Below are 18,558 nucleotides of genomic sequence, written 5' to 3'. Positions count from 1 at the left end.
GATTCTATGCCGATGAAGCAAGTCAAATTTATATGGTAAGTAAGTTTGATAAGATAATAAAATAATTAATTATATCAAACCAAGTGGAATTTCAAATGAATTAAACAGTTATTCAAATTTAATTTAAACTCATTCCGAATTTTTTTTTATAATTTTAAAATTATTTAATTAGTCATTGAACTTATTTATTTATTTATTTATCATAAATATAATAAAATATTATTTACAGACAACCATTCACAATTTAATATCGACAAATTAAACACTTATGTTCAAAATTATTTATTTTATTTAATAAATTATTCAAAGTTCATTTATTTGATTAACCTACTAATATAAATAAATTTTTATTAAATTAAGTATAAACAATATTGAATTTATTTATAGTCTATGTACTAATTTCCGAAATCAAAATTAGATTTTTTTTTTTAAAAAAAAAAAATACCCTGCATATCTCCGACATAAGGTCTGTACAATTGACCAGCAGTTCCGTGCCAATACGTGCCAAAACTCTGTGCGGGTGGGGTTCCATCTGCCAAAGCAAAATCCAAAGCTCTGGAAAATCTGATACAATCTGCAAATCAGAGGCGTGTCTGAAAAATCAGCAAGCAGCAGATTCCTCCATGCAAATTCATGTTCAACAAGCTACAAGTTTTTGAAAACCCATCTTTACAGAAATCCCCTTACCGAGTCTGAGATTTCATGTTGATAAATATGAAATACCCCAAATCCAGCATTAAGCTTCATTCCATACGGCAAAATATGAAGTTAATTCTGCCCCTAAAGCATGTGTGTTCCAATTCTAAAAACATGATACACTAAACCACCCCACTACTGGGATTCCATGGACACCTTGAAGCCTACTTTTGAGCACTGCAAATACTAATAAGCAGTTTAAAAAAAATTACTTTGATCCAACCAACTTGAATAGTGGGCAATCATCATAGAAACAAAGCTATTCAAAATTATCAAAAGAAAATGAGTCCCTTGAGGAAAAGTTAAAAATGTAGTAGCAGGAAACCAATACATGATAACGTTATTCAGTTAAGCATTACATGTGAATTAGTCATATGCTATGCAGTTGGACTTTTAGATCATCAGTGATCATTCTGTCATCACGGGCTTGTTCTCACTCGACTTGGTTTGTGCTCCTTTGGTTTCATCTCTTCAGTTTTCCTATTTAAAGCAAAGGAAACAGTGTCATATGATGTGAAGTGAGGAACCCAAAAAAAATGCAAGGATGTATCAATCGCCAGAATGATAAATAAGTATCTGTGTATTTGTTTCCCAAAAGTAGGAGTAATCCTCTCATTATGTATTGGTACTTATCAGGTAAAGAATAGAACCGCTTCTCTTTGTTCTTATGAACAGAATTGTTCCCTTGTTTTCAATGGAACAGAATAACTTTTTCTCATACAAAATCTATTGAAAAGTTAGGTATATAGTGTAGTCTTTTCTAATTCCAATGCAATAAAATTAAATGACATAGTGTCTACTTTTCTTTTCTCTTTGATAAAGGCATATCTCCATGGGTTTGCCTTAGCATCGTGTTCATACTGTAGTTAATAATCTCTCCCATGTTCCCTCTTCCCCTTCTAAAGAACAGAAGCATATAAAGATTAGAGAACTTTTACAGCTGACAACAGGTTTTCACTGAAGGGTAGGAACCCTGAACAACATCTTAAGGTGCTACATCCATGAAGCATAATATAAGTCTTTCCTGTGAGTCATCAGGTTAGAGTGAGTAGCATATGGCCCTTTTCTGCCTTCAATAGCCTAATTGGCATGGAATCCAAGAAGGCTATAGCTAGCTCAGCGGCCAGCTCATAACTGGTTGGCACAGAATCTCTTGTTCATGGTGTAAAGGAAGAAGAGTAAGAGATCAGTCATTTGTTTCTTAATTCTACTCTACGGTCTGGTAAAATGATCCTGGTCTATTACTATCAAACATGAAACCAAATTGAAATGGTTGTCAAATCTCTTAATTCTCCTTTCATTAGTTCTTCTTAAAGATTGATCGAGTGCGTGTGCATGATTTCTCTCTTCTCCAAAATTAAGTACAATAGTTGTTTAGGGACTCTATCATAAGCTAACTTGATAAAAAAAACCATATGCAAATGCTTCTCTTTCTCTATAATTTTCCGTTAATTGGCTTATAAAAAATAGTACCTTTGATTAATCGTCTAAATATAAAGCCAAATCTCTTAATTTTCCTTTAGATAACTCTTTCACAAAGACTAATGGCATGATTTATCAACTTGATCTCTGTAATTAGAACAACATTACATCAACTTTATTGTTATAAACAATTTGATCTCTGCTAGAGAGAAGGAATCACATTATTTTCCATCCAAAAATGAAAGGGTAATGAATTTTTTTTTACCTATATCTAACCTAACATGAAAAAAACACTCTTTTCTCCTCCCTTATCCTATTCCTACTTTCTTACTGCCCAAACAATTCATAAAGATGAGAACTTCAATTTGATGACCAGCCGTCAGATTAATACGAACCTTTCAATATGCATATTACATGATCGCATGAATTAAACAAAAGGACAGCACTGTTATGCCCTTACAAGTAAAACAATATTAACAGGGCTAATTACACCAGTAACAAAACAATTGATTGCCGAAGCAGCAAGAGATCTACACTTTCCACAGTAAGCCAATACTTTCGTTGTATGTTCCATCGCTCAAGTAAATTACCAGACCAAGCTAATCAAATGACGAAAACAAACTCCGAAACAACCAGACGCAAGGTAAAGAAGCAAGGCGGAGATAAGAAGCAGTACCTCTTATCGGAGGAGGTTCCACCCTTCTGGCTGAGGAAGGACCGGAAGATGGGGGCAAAGATCGTGAGCCCAGATCCGTCTGGTTGCCACTCCTAGGTTATAATTTAGATTGGGCCAGGTCGCCGGAGGCCATTTGGAGGCCGCCCCTTGCTCGGTGCTGGTTGAATGATCACTTGTCCACCGTCGGATGTTTTCGGCCATCCATCTCAATCCAAATTATAACATGAGAGACGGTGAATCCAAAAAAGGATCATAATCAATTATGGTCGGATCTAAGCCACGATCTGATCGTAAATTGTAAGTGGTCTATCTCCTAATTTATTTTTGTATGGACTAGAGGATCTGCCCCCAAAGAACGTCATAGATCATGTCGACTGCGAAGATGAGGTAATTGAGAAATACCTAACAAATCGAAAAGTGGGAGTCGGTATACATGTTGGACACGAGGCCAGATCCTCTGGTTCAGGATTTTCTGGGCAGGGGAGACTAGGACTGCAAACAAATCGAGCTAGCTTGCGAGCTTTTAGATTTCGAGCCGGCTCGAAAAAAATTCGATTCATATTCGGATTTATTGAATTCGAGCCAAATACAAACATGTTCGAACTTTTTTCAAGCCGAACTCAAGTCCAAATTATATTGTTCGATAGTTCGCGAGGCGCTCGCGAACCTTAATATTTTATTAATATAAGTTAAATATATATATTAAATAAATAAATTTTGAGTCCTTCACGTATCTATTTTCGAGCAATAATTAGAATAGTTCGTAAATATGTTCGAATTTTTCGAGCCAAATTCGAATCTGAACCCTAATTCGAACCGACCTCAAACTAAAAGTATTTAATTTTTCGAACCTCGAATCGAGCTCGAACTCGAATATATCTATTTCGAACCTTAATTTTTTCTATATATTCGGCTCGATTTGATTCACTTATGTTTTTAAGGAAGACTCTAAATTCATTGATAGAGTGAACTATTAATAAATAAGGTACAGTCCATCCCACCAATATATAAGCAGGTTCTAGGACTGGTCTAGGATCTGGACCATAAGAGCAACCATAGTGGGAGCTCTTTCCGAGCTCCCACTGTGACATGGAATGAGTGAAAAACCTCCCTCCCATAGTGGGAGGGAGGTTTTTTGATTAAAATGAAGAAGCGGCTCTGCCACTGCAGAGCCGCTTCTTCGTTCTTTTAATTTTTTTTTTTATTTTTTTAATAATTAAAAAAAATCTGGATGAAAATCTATAAATATGAGCACTCATTTCAGTGAGCACAGCGCCGTTGAGCAACGGCTAATTTGTAGCCGTTGTTCAACGGTTATAATTTAATTTTTTAATATATAAAAAATCTATAAATATGAGATCTATTTCATTCATTCCATTCATTCCATTGCTATCTTTGCTCTCAATTCAATTCTTCCTTTCATTCCCTATTTGTATTCGAGATGGATGAAAATCTCAATACTTCCTTTACAAATCTTTTGAATTCTTCAAATACGGAAGGAAATACATCTTCTCAAAATACTCGCATTCCTTCAAATATCCAATATCCTCAATTTTTCTCTCAACCACAATATCCTCCAAATTTTCAAAATATTTCATATGTTCCACAATATTCTCCAAATTTTCCAAATTCCCAAAGTTCTCAAAAATTTTTTCAACCGTGGAATCAAAGTAACACCGCCTCAGCTCCATTTGGTATGTATCCATCCCAAGACTGGTCAACAATGGGTAGCCAACTTGGGATGTCTTATCCTTACGGGGTTTCTCCTAATCAACCACCTGTCATACTTTCGAATGAATCTAGAAGGGCGACTATTGATCCATCTATCAGCGACAAAGAATCTCTAACGCCATCATCTGTTCCAACAACTCAGGTGCCACCACACTCATCACAAGAAGAGCGTGAAGTTGAGCTGGAGGAAAATGAATCGAAAAGAAGATTCTGGTCTCCCGATGAAGATGTGGTCCTAGCGAAGTCATGGGCAACTATAAGCACCGATGCAATCATTGGTAATGACCAGAAGGATCAAGCTTTTTGGAAACGTATTGGTGATTACTACAACAAACATCGCCCCACTGGATCTATGACGAGAAGTTATCAGTGTCTGAAATCACATTATTACAGGTTTGCACCGATGGTAAATGAATTTTCTGCAACTTATAATAATTTTTATACTCATCGGCAAAGCGGTTGGAGTGACGAAAATGTGTTGGAGAATGCACTGAATATGTGGAAAGTCAACAACAATAACAAGGATTTTAAGTATATGCATGTGTGGAGGGTTCTCAAAGACTACGAGAAATATACTCCACAATCAGTTGCTCATTACTCTAACAAGAAGGCAAGGACATCCGAGTCAGGAGGAAACATTTCAACATCAAATTCAGATACAAGTGTTAATTTAGATGACTCTGAAGTCCGCATTCGTCCGATAGGGCAAAAGGCAGCGAAGAGGAAGGGCAAATCTAAAGCCAGAGAGGGCGACACAATGGAACATAACATCGACAAAGAATGACAAGATATTAAAGAATATCAAATGCAAAAAATGGCTCTGCGGGAAGCCGAGATCTTTCATAAGGATTATGAAATTCTTATGAAGGATACCAGTGAGATGATACCAGGACAACTTTATTTACATGAGAAAATGGTGGAAAAAATTAAACAGAGACATGACATGGTGTAGATGAGTTTACGTTTATTTTTATATATTATTATAATGTATGTCTTTTCATTTGATGCAATGTAATATTTATGTTTTTTTTAATTATTAATGTTATTTCATGTTAGCAAGTGGTAAATTTAAATTTTATAAAAATTTAATGGTGTATAATGTAAAATATGAAGGATAAATGAGAATTATATATAATGAAAAATATGGGACCATGAAGGAATTGTTGAGAGATTTTTTGATAGTTAAAAGAGGTGTGAGGTTTTTAACTTTTGATGTGGTACAGACATGGCAACGAAGGAGCTCACAGTGGTTTAACCACTGTGGATGTTCTAAGATCCCTGCCTACTGGACACAGTCAATGCCACCTGGCTTCTGTTGCACCGGGTTTGGATCGGTACCGGCCTGATCAACGGACCTTGCTTGCTATTCGGAGCACGCCATGGCCTCAAAGGATCCGCAATAATCCCATTAAGATCCGTTAAGGACTGTAAGTCAAGGGTTCCTCGTTATCGTGTATGCGGTCAGGCCACAGAAAGAAACTGACGTCTCCGACGATTTAAACGAGATAAGTATACGGACCTCATCCGCGAGCTCATCTTCCGATTCCATGGCGACCGTGGGCTTCAACATTGCCTCGGCCTTCAAGGGCCTCTCTCTGAGCTCTAGCTCCGGGTCCTCTTACCTTAGGGGCGAAGTCAGGTTGCCCTATCCCCGCCGCACCGCCTCCGTCAGCTTTCCGCTAACGATCGAGTCCGCGCATAAGAAGGGAGCCGGGAGCACAAAGAACGGACGGGATTCCAGGGGGAAACGGCTCGGGGTAAAGATCTACGGAGATCAGGTAGCCCAGCCAGGCGCCATCATTGTGCGGCAGCGGGGCACCAAGGTATGACAAAGCTTGCTTCTTGCCCTCGTACGCTGAACAAGGATTCTCGAGTACTGAAGGGGAAGATAAAACTCTACCCTCTTAGTCCTACATTCTAAGTGAAGCTTATATGATTATGTTGTCACTGTATATCTTTTAGAATGTGACATGTAAAATTGAACCCAAAGCAAAGGGCTTTGTTAATTTAGGATGGTGATCAAGGTAAATTCTTCTCTTTCTTCACTCTTAAACTCACTAAGGTCTATATTTTTCAAAATATGCTACCGAAATCATGAGGTAATCCTGTAATTCTACTAAATGTTTTTAGAGATATCATGACAGATTCTAGGTAGGAGGATAGAAGATTATGATGCATTGATTAACTTTGAGCATCATGAATTGTTTGCCTTTCCTGAATGGGCAGTTTTCTGCGGACTAGGATTTACACGTAAAGGAGGTAAAGCTAGATAAATATTTTCAGTAGGTAACTGATTTATGGACATGATAATCCATGGGGAAAATGCAGGAGCAAGACCAATTTAATTAATAGCATTGAGATTCTTGTTTTCTTAGGGAATGAAAATAGTTTCTCAATCAAACAAAATTGAAAATATTTGGAATTTGCAATTTGTTGGACATGATGAATGGTCGGAATGGGTTAAAGTTGGATGGAAATAACTTACACTTTGTTGAGAATCACAATGACCAAGTTCATTCACATAGTTGTTTGGACTTACTTATGGCAAACCAAACCAAACCAATTTAAGCAATCACTATATGCAAGATACACCAACTATCTAGACTTATCTAGAGTTGATCTTATCTGACTGCTTTTTGCTTCCCAATGTATTCTGCCCTCCTTTGTTTGCTGTTACTAGCTACAGTGATTGTTGGTTTATTCCGTGTAAGGCTTCAACTTGACTTAAGTAGGGCTGTGTTATCATCTTAGATTATGTATAGCTCAAGCGTACTTGGTATGTGTTGGATTCAACTTCATCTGCTTTGCTAAAACGTTTTTGCCAATCCTGGTTTCAGTCCTTCTGGTCCACTGCGCAGTTATGCTCTATTTCATGCACAAGACGATTTAATTCAATTACCTTAATTCTTTAACTTAACCACTGTATTCTTTGTCCAGCTTTGTACAATTAGGCCTTGAAGTAACAAAAGAAATGAATTTGAAGGGTTGGAACAGCCATATGAACCAGTTTCAGCATGGGTCAGCTCATACAAATTTGTACCATCTTCTTTTGCAATTAGAAAACCTCTTAGGTGAATTCTGATTGCTGTTTGCATATTTGACCCATGCTCGTACAATTAAAAAAGTTGATTTGTTCCTCCATACTAGCTTAATCTTTGCTAAGGAGGTATGGAGTTAAAATCAAAGCAAAGTTAAAACCCTAGAGTTTAGGTAAAGCTGTGATTTAAACAGAAATAATTGCAATCCTTCTCTTGTCTGTTACTCAATTTATTTATTTGTTTTAATAAAAAAAAAGATATGAGGCTTATATTTAAAAGAGAATCATCAGGATTGATCGGATCAAATCATCAAATCAAATAAAATTAGTATTAGGATTATTAAAATAATTCTGTTATAATTATTAGAATAATTCTCAGAATAATTCTTAGAATAATTCTGTTATTTATTAATTGGTCAATTGACGTAGTACTTCTTAAGCATTATATATTGTACTGCCATTAGGACAACTATTAATGAACAATAAGATTTATTATTGCTCTCACATTCTTTCATGCCCTCTTCTTATTCTTCTTACAATATTCAAGAATTAATTTGATACTCTGCAAGTGTAATAAGCTTAATTGATTGCTTTAGTAGGAACGTTCTAGAGGCTGAAGAACTAGTTTGACTATATATATATATATGGTGAAGCTTACCATTTGTTTATTATGGTTATTTTTTTTTTACTATTTTCTAAAAATTTATCTGGCATTTGTCTTATTTGGCTGTGGTTATATAAGACATCCTCAATTTTTTACATTAGAAACAAGTTCTTTCAATGGTGGGTGGGATCATTAAATAGTTGTGTGGAAATGCATTATGATTTTTGTCTTTCAATGATTTCTGTTATACCTTTGAGATTAGTTCAATATTTCAGTTCCATCCTGGGAATAATGTTGGACTAGGCAAGGATCACACTATCTTTTCTCTGATTGATGGCCTTGTTAAATTTGAGAAATATGGACCAGATAAGAAAAAGGTTGGTTTCGAACATGAAACGTATTGTTCATTTATGTTCTTCCATTTTGACACTCCATTAGTAATTGGTCATCTGATTCCCAACAGGTTAGTGTCTACCCACGTATTGAGCAGCCAGAGAACCCAAATAGCTACAGAGCCAGGAAAAGGGAATATTTCCGACTCCAGCGGGAGCGAAAGAAAGCGAGAAAAGAAGGTGTTCCATCTCCTGAGCTAGTATTGGCCTCTTCAACAGACGAGTCTTCCGAAATCATTCATATTTGTTGAAGAATTCTTTCTTGTGACTTTATATCAAATGGTACTATGGGTCTCCTTTTCTTGTTCTAATAATAATTTCTGTTTCCTTGTGCTTTAAGATATGCGATATGCGATATGCGATATGCATGATATTAGAATCTGAACAAGGGACTTCTCACAATTTGTGTAATGCTTGTTTGAGCCTTGTGCTTCGTTCAATATATTGACCTTCTCTCCTTAACATTAGTACTAGAATGTCCTTGTTATGATCCAACGTTTACATCTGCATGGGTCGTATGAATGCCTTTTCAGAACAATAATACGTTACATCGTAAAAGCCTGTGATAAAGATTAAAATTTTGCTGAATGACCAGAGTAAACAAACTAAAATTCTTGTACATCAACTAATAAAAAAGCGTGGCTCATATTGGCCCTGTGTCATTCTTTAGTAGCCCATAAGGAAAAATAAGTCAAGTTTCACATTCCCGTGAGCAATAAATCAGATCATGAGTTCTCAAATCAACGATCACAAGACAATCAGTTTTCTCCACAACTTCCTCAATTTGCCTAACTCAATAGATGTGATAGAAGCAAGCTTCATGACATGTTCTTAAATTTACCAGAGGAAATTTGGTTCCTAGGTTTTTCATCTTGTGGAACAGTTTGCAAAACTAATTAACATCCTCGGCAGGTACATCTCTATCTCTATGTAGCATCCAAAATCAGTTCACGTAAAACCCAATGCATAATTAAAATAAATTAAAATATTTAATTTAAATCCTAATTAATTCAAAAGTTATTTAATTTCTTAATTTAATTAACAACTTAAACTTAAGCATCAATAAATCCAACTTAACTATCCTAAATTAAATTATCAAACTTAATTAATGTAAAACCCTGGTCCCTTGATCTTTCTTTTAAGTTGTTTAGTTCAATTTTATTATTGCTATTTCAATTGTGCTATTAATCAAGTCCAAAGTTCGAGAAAAGGTTAATTTTATTTTATAAGCAATTCACCCCTTTTATCGGCCCACTATACTAACAAATACCATGTTTAAGTGTAAAGAATGTTTTATGCATCGAGGTTTTCATGCGAGTGGAGGCTCCTCGTATGCTTGGTCGGAGACTCAGCGTGGGAGGGCGCGGAGGCACCTCGCATGCTTTTGGAGGCACCGGAGGCGCCTTGGAGAACTTTGAAGGTGTCTTCCAGAGGATAAAAATCGAAGGTTGCGGATGTTGGATCGTAAAAATCGCTAGAGGGGGGTGAATAGCAATCGAATAAAAATATCGTAGCGAAATCGAGTACGCAGCGGAAAACGAAAACAAAACACAATGCTAACACGAACCAGTTTTACTTGGTTAGGAGCCTTTGTCGACTCCTACTCCAAGGTCCGCACTCGTCGGGGGCTTTCGTTAGACAATCACTAACAGTTCGAAAATTGATTAAAATAGTAAGTACAAGAACTATTATAAAGAAAATACCGACAACAATAAAGAGAACTTGAACTACAGGTTATCGGAGAGGCTTCGCAGCGTCGCAGGAGCAGTGCGCAATAGAGCAGTTGTAGGAAGAAGTTGTTGTACTTTGCTCCAGGTGGAGGCCTCCTTATATAGGACGCTCTGGGAGCTCAGATCCCTTCCGGACGCCTGGACTGTGATATAGGTTCGGCCAACTAGCGCGCTCCACGTTTGCGTTGGGATAGAGTTTTGAACTCCGGGCGCCCGGACCCTCATTTTTCAGCAACTCAATTTCCTGCAAGAAAATGTTAGTATAAAGTAAATGCAAATTATACTACCCTGCAAAATAAAGTATTAGCACAATTAAAGTAAAAGAGTAGTAATTAGATTCCGTCTTACCGAGACTGGAATCTAGTCACGATCTCAACTTAGATTCCCGAAATGGTTCTAAGTTGGATCGACGCCTAAGTTCCCTAACTGGGAACGCGTTCTCACCAAGCCACTCCCCTCCAGTGAATTACCTTAACTTATCTACCAGACATCCGGTCAGCCCGTCGACTTGTCTGAACTTCAGGCTAGCTATCCGGTTAGCCCGTCGACTTAACTGAACTTCCTTGCAATACTAAATTAGCACAATAGATAAAATGGTAAGGTAAAACAGTGTTAACAGATTTTAAGATTCGCTGGTCTGGTCGACTGCCTAGCTTCACTCACTAGGACTTCCATTGCCTGACTTCACTCACCAGGGCTTCCTCCACCTATCTTCACTCACTAGGACTTTTATTGTCTAACTTTACTCGCCAGGGCTTCCTCCACCTAGCTTCACTTACTAGGCCCGACTTCACTCACTGGGACTTCCACCACTTAGCTTCACTCACTAGGGCCCGGCTTCACTCACCGGGACTTCCACCACCTAGCTTCACTCACTAGGGTCCGGCTTCACTCACTGGGACTTCCACCACCTAGCTTCACTCACTAGGGCCTGACTTCACTCACCAGAACTTCCAATACCTAGCTTCACTCACTAGGATCTGACTTTACTCACCAGGACTTCCACTTTGCCTAACCTTTGGTTAGGACTTACCTTTGCTAGTCATCTAGTCCTAGCTAGACTTCTCTCTCCCAAACATCAAGTCTTGTTTGAGTCAACCCTTGGTCATATTGTCAAACATCAAAACCCTAGAGGTCGATTGCACCAACAACGGAGTTTATCATCACTGAAGATAAGGGGATAAATATTGCTTGTGGATGCACCTCAAAGGAGGCTGAAGGCACCTTCCACAACCTATATATGTCCTGCTCGAGCAGCACACTAGGCACACATCTCTCTACAAGATGCAATGACTTTTCTGCTACTGTGAACACATCCTATTACTGCCACGCTACTACTCCGTGACATCCAATCGTTGCCGGCAAACCGACACCGACTCTGAGCTTTGATTTCTATCTACTACGAGTAGGTATATTTTAATTTAATTGTTCTTATACTTAAAATTGTGTAAAGTTATCAGATCTGATAGTGATTTCTCAACGAAAGCACTCTCACGTGCGGGCCTTGGAGTAGGAGTTGGCGAAAAACTCCGAACCAAGTAAAAAATACTTGTGTTAGCATGTGTTTTCCTTCTCTCTTCTTTTCCATTGCGTTAACTTTAGTTGTGATTTTAGAACTTTTTAAGAATGTTATTCACACCCCCACTCTAGCGTCTTACAGTCTTACAAGTGGTATCAGAGTGAATTCACTCTAAATTAGTACAACCACCAATCGAGATGAGGTCATTTTTATTTCGCTTCATTTTTTCGAGTTTAAGCCTTTTTTTCTCTTATTCTATTTGAACTAGTACAATTACCTTTTCAGATAAGATTCCTCGACTTAGTTTTTTCTAATTGCCTGAGATTGGTGTAACACCACTCGAACCCTATTTCTCTCTCTTTCTCCTACACTACTTACCCCAAGATCAAGTCTTAGAACGGTCTTAAAACTTCTATCTCAACAAGTAAATGACACAACATGAGGGATATAACATTGTGCATCTACCGCTATTCAAAGGAGACAACTTCCCCTACTGGAAGCAGAGGATGGAGATCTATCTAAAAACTGACATTGAGTAATGGCTATCCATCCGACAAGGATACAAAGTACCCATGTCACGCCCCGAGGGTAAGGTTGTTTAATGAAAATCGGACAGCACCTCCCCTGTAGTAATAACAATTGAATCATGTATACAAGGCTACTAGGTCGCACAAGTAAAAATCAACAGCTCATACGGTTGGATATAGACACAACCATGCAGTTATATACGCAGCCCACACAGTTGGAATAAAAGAACATAACCATACAGTTATATAGACAAATATAAAATCAACACAACTGACTACGACTCGGCCCGACTTGACACAATAGGTACATAATCAAATAAAAACACATCACAAAGCGGAAACCATAATTAAGTAAATTACTGCACAACCAAGTCTGAAAACCTGAACGAAAATAGCAATAGAAATGACATGGAAAACACGATCTCGAGTGTGATGTGGGACTAACAGTCAGGACCTCCGAGTGACACGACACATCCTCTACCTGTTAATCTGGAACAAAAGGGAAAGTAAGGGTAGTGAGTACAAATACTCAGTGGGTACCAGAAGATAGTGCATTCTATAATAATATGAGGAGATCAAAAGAATACAATCTCAGAAGAAATACTTACCATAAAAGTAGGAGTACTCATATAATCATCTGCTAAGCAAAACATACCTCATAATTTAACCTCCACTAACCTACTTAAACAAATGCATAACCAGCAAATAACAAGTCCTGGCTAGCGCAATAATATACTACCATGAATGGATCTCGAAGATAGTCAGGCTATATAACAAGTCATTGTCCGCGGGAGAACGCTCTACCACGGATGGTCTAGTAGGCAGATATGATGAGGTAGCTATCTGGCACCTCATCCATTGACTGCGGGAGAACACTCTACCACGGAAAATCCCGTGGGCAGTCAGGTTATGTAAACAGCCACTGTCTGTGGGAGAACACTCTACCACGGATGGTCCTGTGGGCAAACAGGATTATAAGTGGCCACTGCCTATTAGAGAACACTCTACCATGGATGATCCTATGGGTAGACAGAGTATGTAAACAATCACTGTCTACGGGAGAACACTCTACCACGGATGGTCCCATGGGCAGACATGATATATACAAATACTAAGCCATAATGACAACTAAGCAGTAACAATCTATCCGAGAATTGGGAAAGCTAATGTACAAGTCATGTGCATTGAGCCCAAAGAACATGGTTGGATATTGATTTAAAAATGATTTTAAAAATATTTTGGAAAACCTTGGTGAAGACTATCTTTTTATAGTAATCATCATTGAAAAGTTAGATACAAACTAGAAGAAAACATTGAAGTTTTTACAAATTTTCAAGTTTGTGTCAATATTTGAAAATAGGAAGTATTTTCATAGAAAATTATGAAAATGTGTCAATATTTGAAAATAGGAAGTATTTTCATAGAAAATTATTTTTCCATGATAGTATATACCCTAAGTAAAGTCTACATGAATTTTCATATTTTTTAGAATTTTGTAGAATTTCTAGGGCATTTCTGAATTTTGCTGAAATTGGATTTCAGGAAATCAGAAATCCAATTGATCAATCGATCGATTGGAAGGTCTTAATCAATCAGCCGATCGATTGAGAATGCATTTTTCGTGACCAAAACATCGCAGAATCGATCAATCGATCGATTAACCCAGGCTGGATCGATCAGCTGATCGATTCAAGGGTAATTTTCATGAACAGAAGCTCGTGGAATTGATCAGTAGATCGATTGAAATGGTTTCAATCGATTGAGACCCAGCTTTAATCGATTGGGAATATTGATTTTGGCTGGGAAAGCCTGATTTCAGTATTTTAAATCTTTTTTAGTTTAGGTAACCATCCCTAACCCCTTGAAATGCATTTATACATATTTTGGGGGAGTTTTTATGATGAAAACAAGGATGAATTGGTTAAGAAAGACTAAGTTGAAGTTTAAGTTGAGGTTTGGTTTCAATATTAAATTTTGAACCTCAAAACTTCAAATTTGGGGGTTCCTAAAGGGATTAGGGATTCGAAGTCATTGTTGGTGCAATGACAGAAGTTACTAGCATGTCTTTAGGGGAAGTTACTCTTTAAGGACATGAAAATAAATTTTTCATACACCTTGGAAGGTGGTTAACCTTCTTAGTGCAAATGCTCAAGGTTGAGCATTTAAAAACAATGGAAGATTGGATATCTTCGTTGTTGGAAAGTAATATGCTCAAGGGTGAGAATTGGATACAATGAAGGGTATGAGAACTTCATTGTGTTTTTGATGAGGTTAATGCTCAAGGATGAGCATTGAAGATAATGAAGGTTATGGGACCTTCATTGTGATGTTGTGAACAATGAATGAAGTTGTGAACAACTGTGAGTAACTCTTCAGGAGGAGAGATTTTGATGTGTGTTAATAGGGGGAGAAAATGTAAATTTAAGTTAGGCCCTCATTGGCATGAAGAAGAAGTTGGGGCTATGGGATTAGCCTAACTTAAAGGTATTGTCAAACATCAAAAAGGGGGAGATTGTTGGTGCAACATCCCTAGGTCAAGGTTGACTTGGTTGACCGAGCTTGAGTTGGCTCAAGCTTGAGTCTTAATGTTTGAGTTTCGATGTTTGACAATACATGGAGATTGAAGGTGCAATTGTCCGTTTGGAAAGATTATTGGTACAATTCTCCTCTGGTCAAGGTTAACCAGTTAGATGTGAAGAAGAGTCAAGTAGGTCAAAGGATTGACCGGATACTTGACTGAGAAAGCCCTAACTGGAGTTTAGACAATTGAAAGTCCTAGTGAGTGAAGTCAGGTGAAAGACCTAGATGTGAAGAAGAGTCAAGTAGGTCAAAGGGTTGACCAGATACTTGATTGAGAAAGTCCTAATTGGAGTTTAGGCAGTTGAAAGTCTTGGTGAGTGAAGTCAGGTAAAAAACCTAGTAAGTGAAGCTAGGAAGTTAGAAAATCCTAGTGAGTGAAGCTAGGCGAAAATCTTGGTGAGTGAAGCCAAGAAGGTGAAAGTCCCGGTAAGTGAAGCCAGACAAGCGAAAGTCCCGGTGAGTGAAGTCGAGCCATGGGAAAGTCCTGGTGAGTGAAGCTAAGCAGATGGAAAGTCCTGGTGAGTGAAGCCAAGCACGTGGAAATCCAGATGGGTCAAGGGTGAACGGACATCTGGTGGAAGTCCAAGTGGATTATGGAAGATCAGACACTTGGCACGAGACAGTGAGTCCAAATGGGTCAAAGTTAACCGGACACTTGGCACGAGGAGAAAAGTCCAAGTGGGTCAAAGGAATTGACCGGACACTTGGTGAAGAAGTGCTAGTAAGTCAAGGTTGACCGGATGCTAGGCATGAGGTTCCAACAAGTCACGGTTGACTGGATGTTGGAATTGGGGACCTTAGACTTGAGTTTAGGCAAGTCAAAGGTGGGTCAATCGATCGATTGGATGTGTGCTGCGAAGAAGGTTGGCCTAATCGATCGAGCGATCGATTGGGAAGAAATGTCGCGAGCACAGAATGTTTTCCAATCGATCAGCCGATCAATTAGGCTCCTCAATCGATTGGTCAATCGATTGAGGTCAGTATTCTCACATAGACGCGAGAGCATAGAAGAAGGCAGAATCGATCAGTCAATTGATTCAGCCTCCCCAATCGATAGGGCAATCTATTGGGATATGACCGTTGGCGTAGGTTAAAGTTTTTGGCGAGCGATTTTCTCAGTAGTTCTTCTCTTGCGCTCTCAATTCCTCCACGCCACTTTCTCCACAGAGCTCACCAACACACACCAGATCTTGAATGCTTAGAGAGGAGTGTTGTTGCACTTCTAAGCAAGTCAAGAGGTGTATTCAAGCAATAAGAAAGGCAAGCTAAGGTTTCTGCTGTGTAAATCTTATAAGATTTAATATTGTATTAGCTTGTATTTTATTCTTCTTGTGTATCTTTGTGGGTGAGTTTGTACAAAGTTTCTCCACCTTCGGTAGTTATCGAAAATCAGTGTTTTCATAGTGGATGAGTGTGTGAGGGTCGGATCATTGCATTAGTCATCTCTTCTTCAGATGGATACCAAGTAAATCCTTAGTGTTAGCGTTGTGAGTGTGTTTCTTGTTGTTTATTCCGCTGCACATCAACGAAGAAGCACATCAACAAATGCGACGAGCTATTCACCCCCCCTTAGCATATTTCGACCCTAATATAGCAAAGTCACTAAGAAGATTACAAGGGAAGCTATCCCTAGAGTCGATCTAGAGGAAGTGACCAAGGCTTTTAAGAAGCTTAGAAAGGTCGTTAGGAAGATATCTAGGGAAGTCATCCCTAGTGAATACCTAGAACATCCAAAGAGTGCCAATAGATTTTAGGTTCCTAGGAGCATATTCTCTACACCCTAGATGAGTTTAGAGAGTGTCAACTCTAAATAGGTAGGGTGGTTAACCCAACTTTGGTGAAGTTGACACTTGGAGGTATTTTCAAGGTTTTTGTCAACCTTTAAAAATGGAAAAGATAAATTGGTTATTCTTTGAAAATGTAAATGTGCCACACTTTAAGGTTTTGGAATTAATTTTGATTGACATAATTAGGAAAGAGCAAAGGAAATATCAAGTTGGGGTTGGACATTCTCTTAGAAAGATGAGGGCAATCTAGGATCAATTTTAAGTTTAGCATTTATTTAGGGGCACTTAGATAGATAATCTAAGTATATTTTTTTTACTAAATTGTCATGATTGATTGCGCATCATATGCCATGACATCATAATTTACATTCATGTTTATTATGAAAAAAAAACAAAAATATCATGTCATGTTATACATGCATTATGTAGTTATAATAAGTTTTCTTTTGAAAATTACTTATTTTGATGTATGCCATAAAACATCATACATTAATTTAAATTTCTTGCAAATTAAGGACAATAGCATTTATCAACAAGGATGATAAAAAATTTTATCAACAAATGACATCCTTGGTGGATGTTCAAAATAGAAATGTCTAGATAGATAAGCATGATCCCTAATTTAGGGTAAAACCAAATTCTACATTTCACAAGACTATAAGTTGACTTGTATGTGTTTTAATGCACATTAGATACAAGTGAGATGTTAGGATGGTGAACAAAACTCAAGGTGTTGATTTAGTGCATCTTCTTGAGTTTTTGAATTCATCAAAATACATAGTTATGTGTTATCCAATCATTGGGAAAGCTAATGTACAAATCATATGCATTGAGCCCAAAGAACATGATTAGAAATTAGTTTTAAAAATCATTTTAAATATACTTTGGAAAACCTTAGTGAAGACTATCTTTTGATAGTAATCATCATTGTAAAGTTAGACACAAACTAGAAGAAAACATTGAAGTTTTCAAGAGATTTCAAGTTTGTGTCAATCTTTGAAAATAGGAAGTATTTTCTTAGAAAATTATTTTTCCATGATAGTATATGTCTTAAATAATGTCTACAAGAATTTTTATGATTTTTAGAATTTTGTATAATTATTTAGGAGTTTCTAAATTTCGGTTGAAATTGGATTTCAGGAAATCAGAAATACAATCGATCAGCCGATTGATTGGAAACGCTCGATCGATCAACCGATCGATTGAACTGTATTTTTTACGAGCAAAAGCTCACTGAATCGATCAGTTGATCGATTCAACCCTGCCTGGATCGATCAGTCGATCGATTCAAGAGCATTCTTCGCGAATAGAAGCTCGCAGTGGATCGATTGAATGGTGTCAATTGATTGAGTTCCAACTTCAATCGATTAAAAAGGCTGATTTTAGCTGCATAAGTCTAATTTCAGCACTTCAAGTCATTTTTAGTCTCACTAACCATTCCTAACATTTTGGAATATATTTATATACATATAAGGGTGATTGCCTTGTTGAAACAAGAAAGGATTGGTTATAGGAAGACTAAATTGGAGTTTAGGATGAGACTTGCATTCAATATTGATTCTTGAACCTCAAAACTTTAAATTTTAGGTTTTCGAAAGTCTTAGGAATTCCAAGTCATTGTTGGTGCAATGACAAAAGTTTGAATTATGTTTTGAGGGGGAACTACTCCTTAAAGACATGAAACCATGTTCAAAACCATGGAAGATGGTAAAACCTTCGTTTGTGTAAATGCTCTTGGATGAGTATTGTGAAGTGGTTTAATGCTCAAGGATGAGCATTGGATACAATGAAAGGTATGAGACATTCATTATAGTGTTGTGAACAACACGTGATGTTATGAACAACGAACGAGTAACT

At 37.5% G+C, this 18,558-nt stretch overlaps 2 protein-coding genes and 1 long non-coding RNA gene across 3 annotated transcripts; 2 read left to right on the top strand and 1 right to left on the bottom strand.

Moving 5' to 3' along the window:
- Positions 1–944: 944 nt before the first annotated feature.
- LOC122001954 lies at positions 945–2,979 on the bottom strand. Its single transcript, XR_006117535.1, has 2 exons — positions 2,795–2,979; positions 945–1,176 (listed from the first exon to the last, which is right to left on the bottom strand). It is a non-coding gene; the product is annotated as an uncharacterized LOC122001954 (long non-coding RNA).
- Positions 2,980–4,517: 1,538 nt separating this feature from the next.
- On the top strand, positions 4,518–5,947 carry LOC121997287. Its single transcript, XM_042551634.1, has 2 exons — positions 4,518–4,918; positions 5,749–5,947. The coding sequence occupies exons 1-2, from the start codon at positions 4,518–4,520 to the stop codon at positions 5,945–5,947; spliced, it is 600 nt and encodes a 199-aa protein (XP_042407568.1).
- Positions 5,948–5,990: 43 nt separating this feature from the next.
- LOC122022728 (50S ribosomal protein L27, chloroplastic-like) lies at positions 5,991–8,897 on the top strand. The gene is made up of 3 exons (XM_042580808.1): positions 5,991–6,348; positions 8,442–8,543; positions 8,630–8,897. Exons 1-3 carry the CDS (start codon positions 6,073–6,075, stop codon positions 8,807–8,809), a joined length of 558 nt encoding a protein of 185 aa, XP_042436742.1. The 5' UTR covers positions 5,991–6,072; the 3' UTR covers positions 8,810–8,897.
- The last annotated feature ends 9,661 nt before the right edge of the window (positions 8,898–18,558 follow it).

The sequence above is a fragment of the Zingiber officinale genome, chromosome 1A (genome assembly GCF_018446385.1).
Source record: "Zingiber officinale cultivar Zhangliang chromosome 1A, Zo_v1.1, whole genome shotgun sequence".
Taxonomy (NCBI): Eukaryota; Viridiplantae; Streptophyta; class Magnoliopsida; order Zingiberales; family Zingiberaceae; genus Zingiber; species Zingiber officinale.
This window is presented reverse-complemented; position numbering and strand designations above follow the sequence as displayed.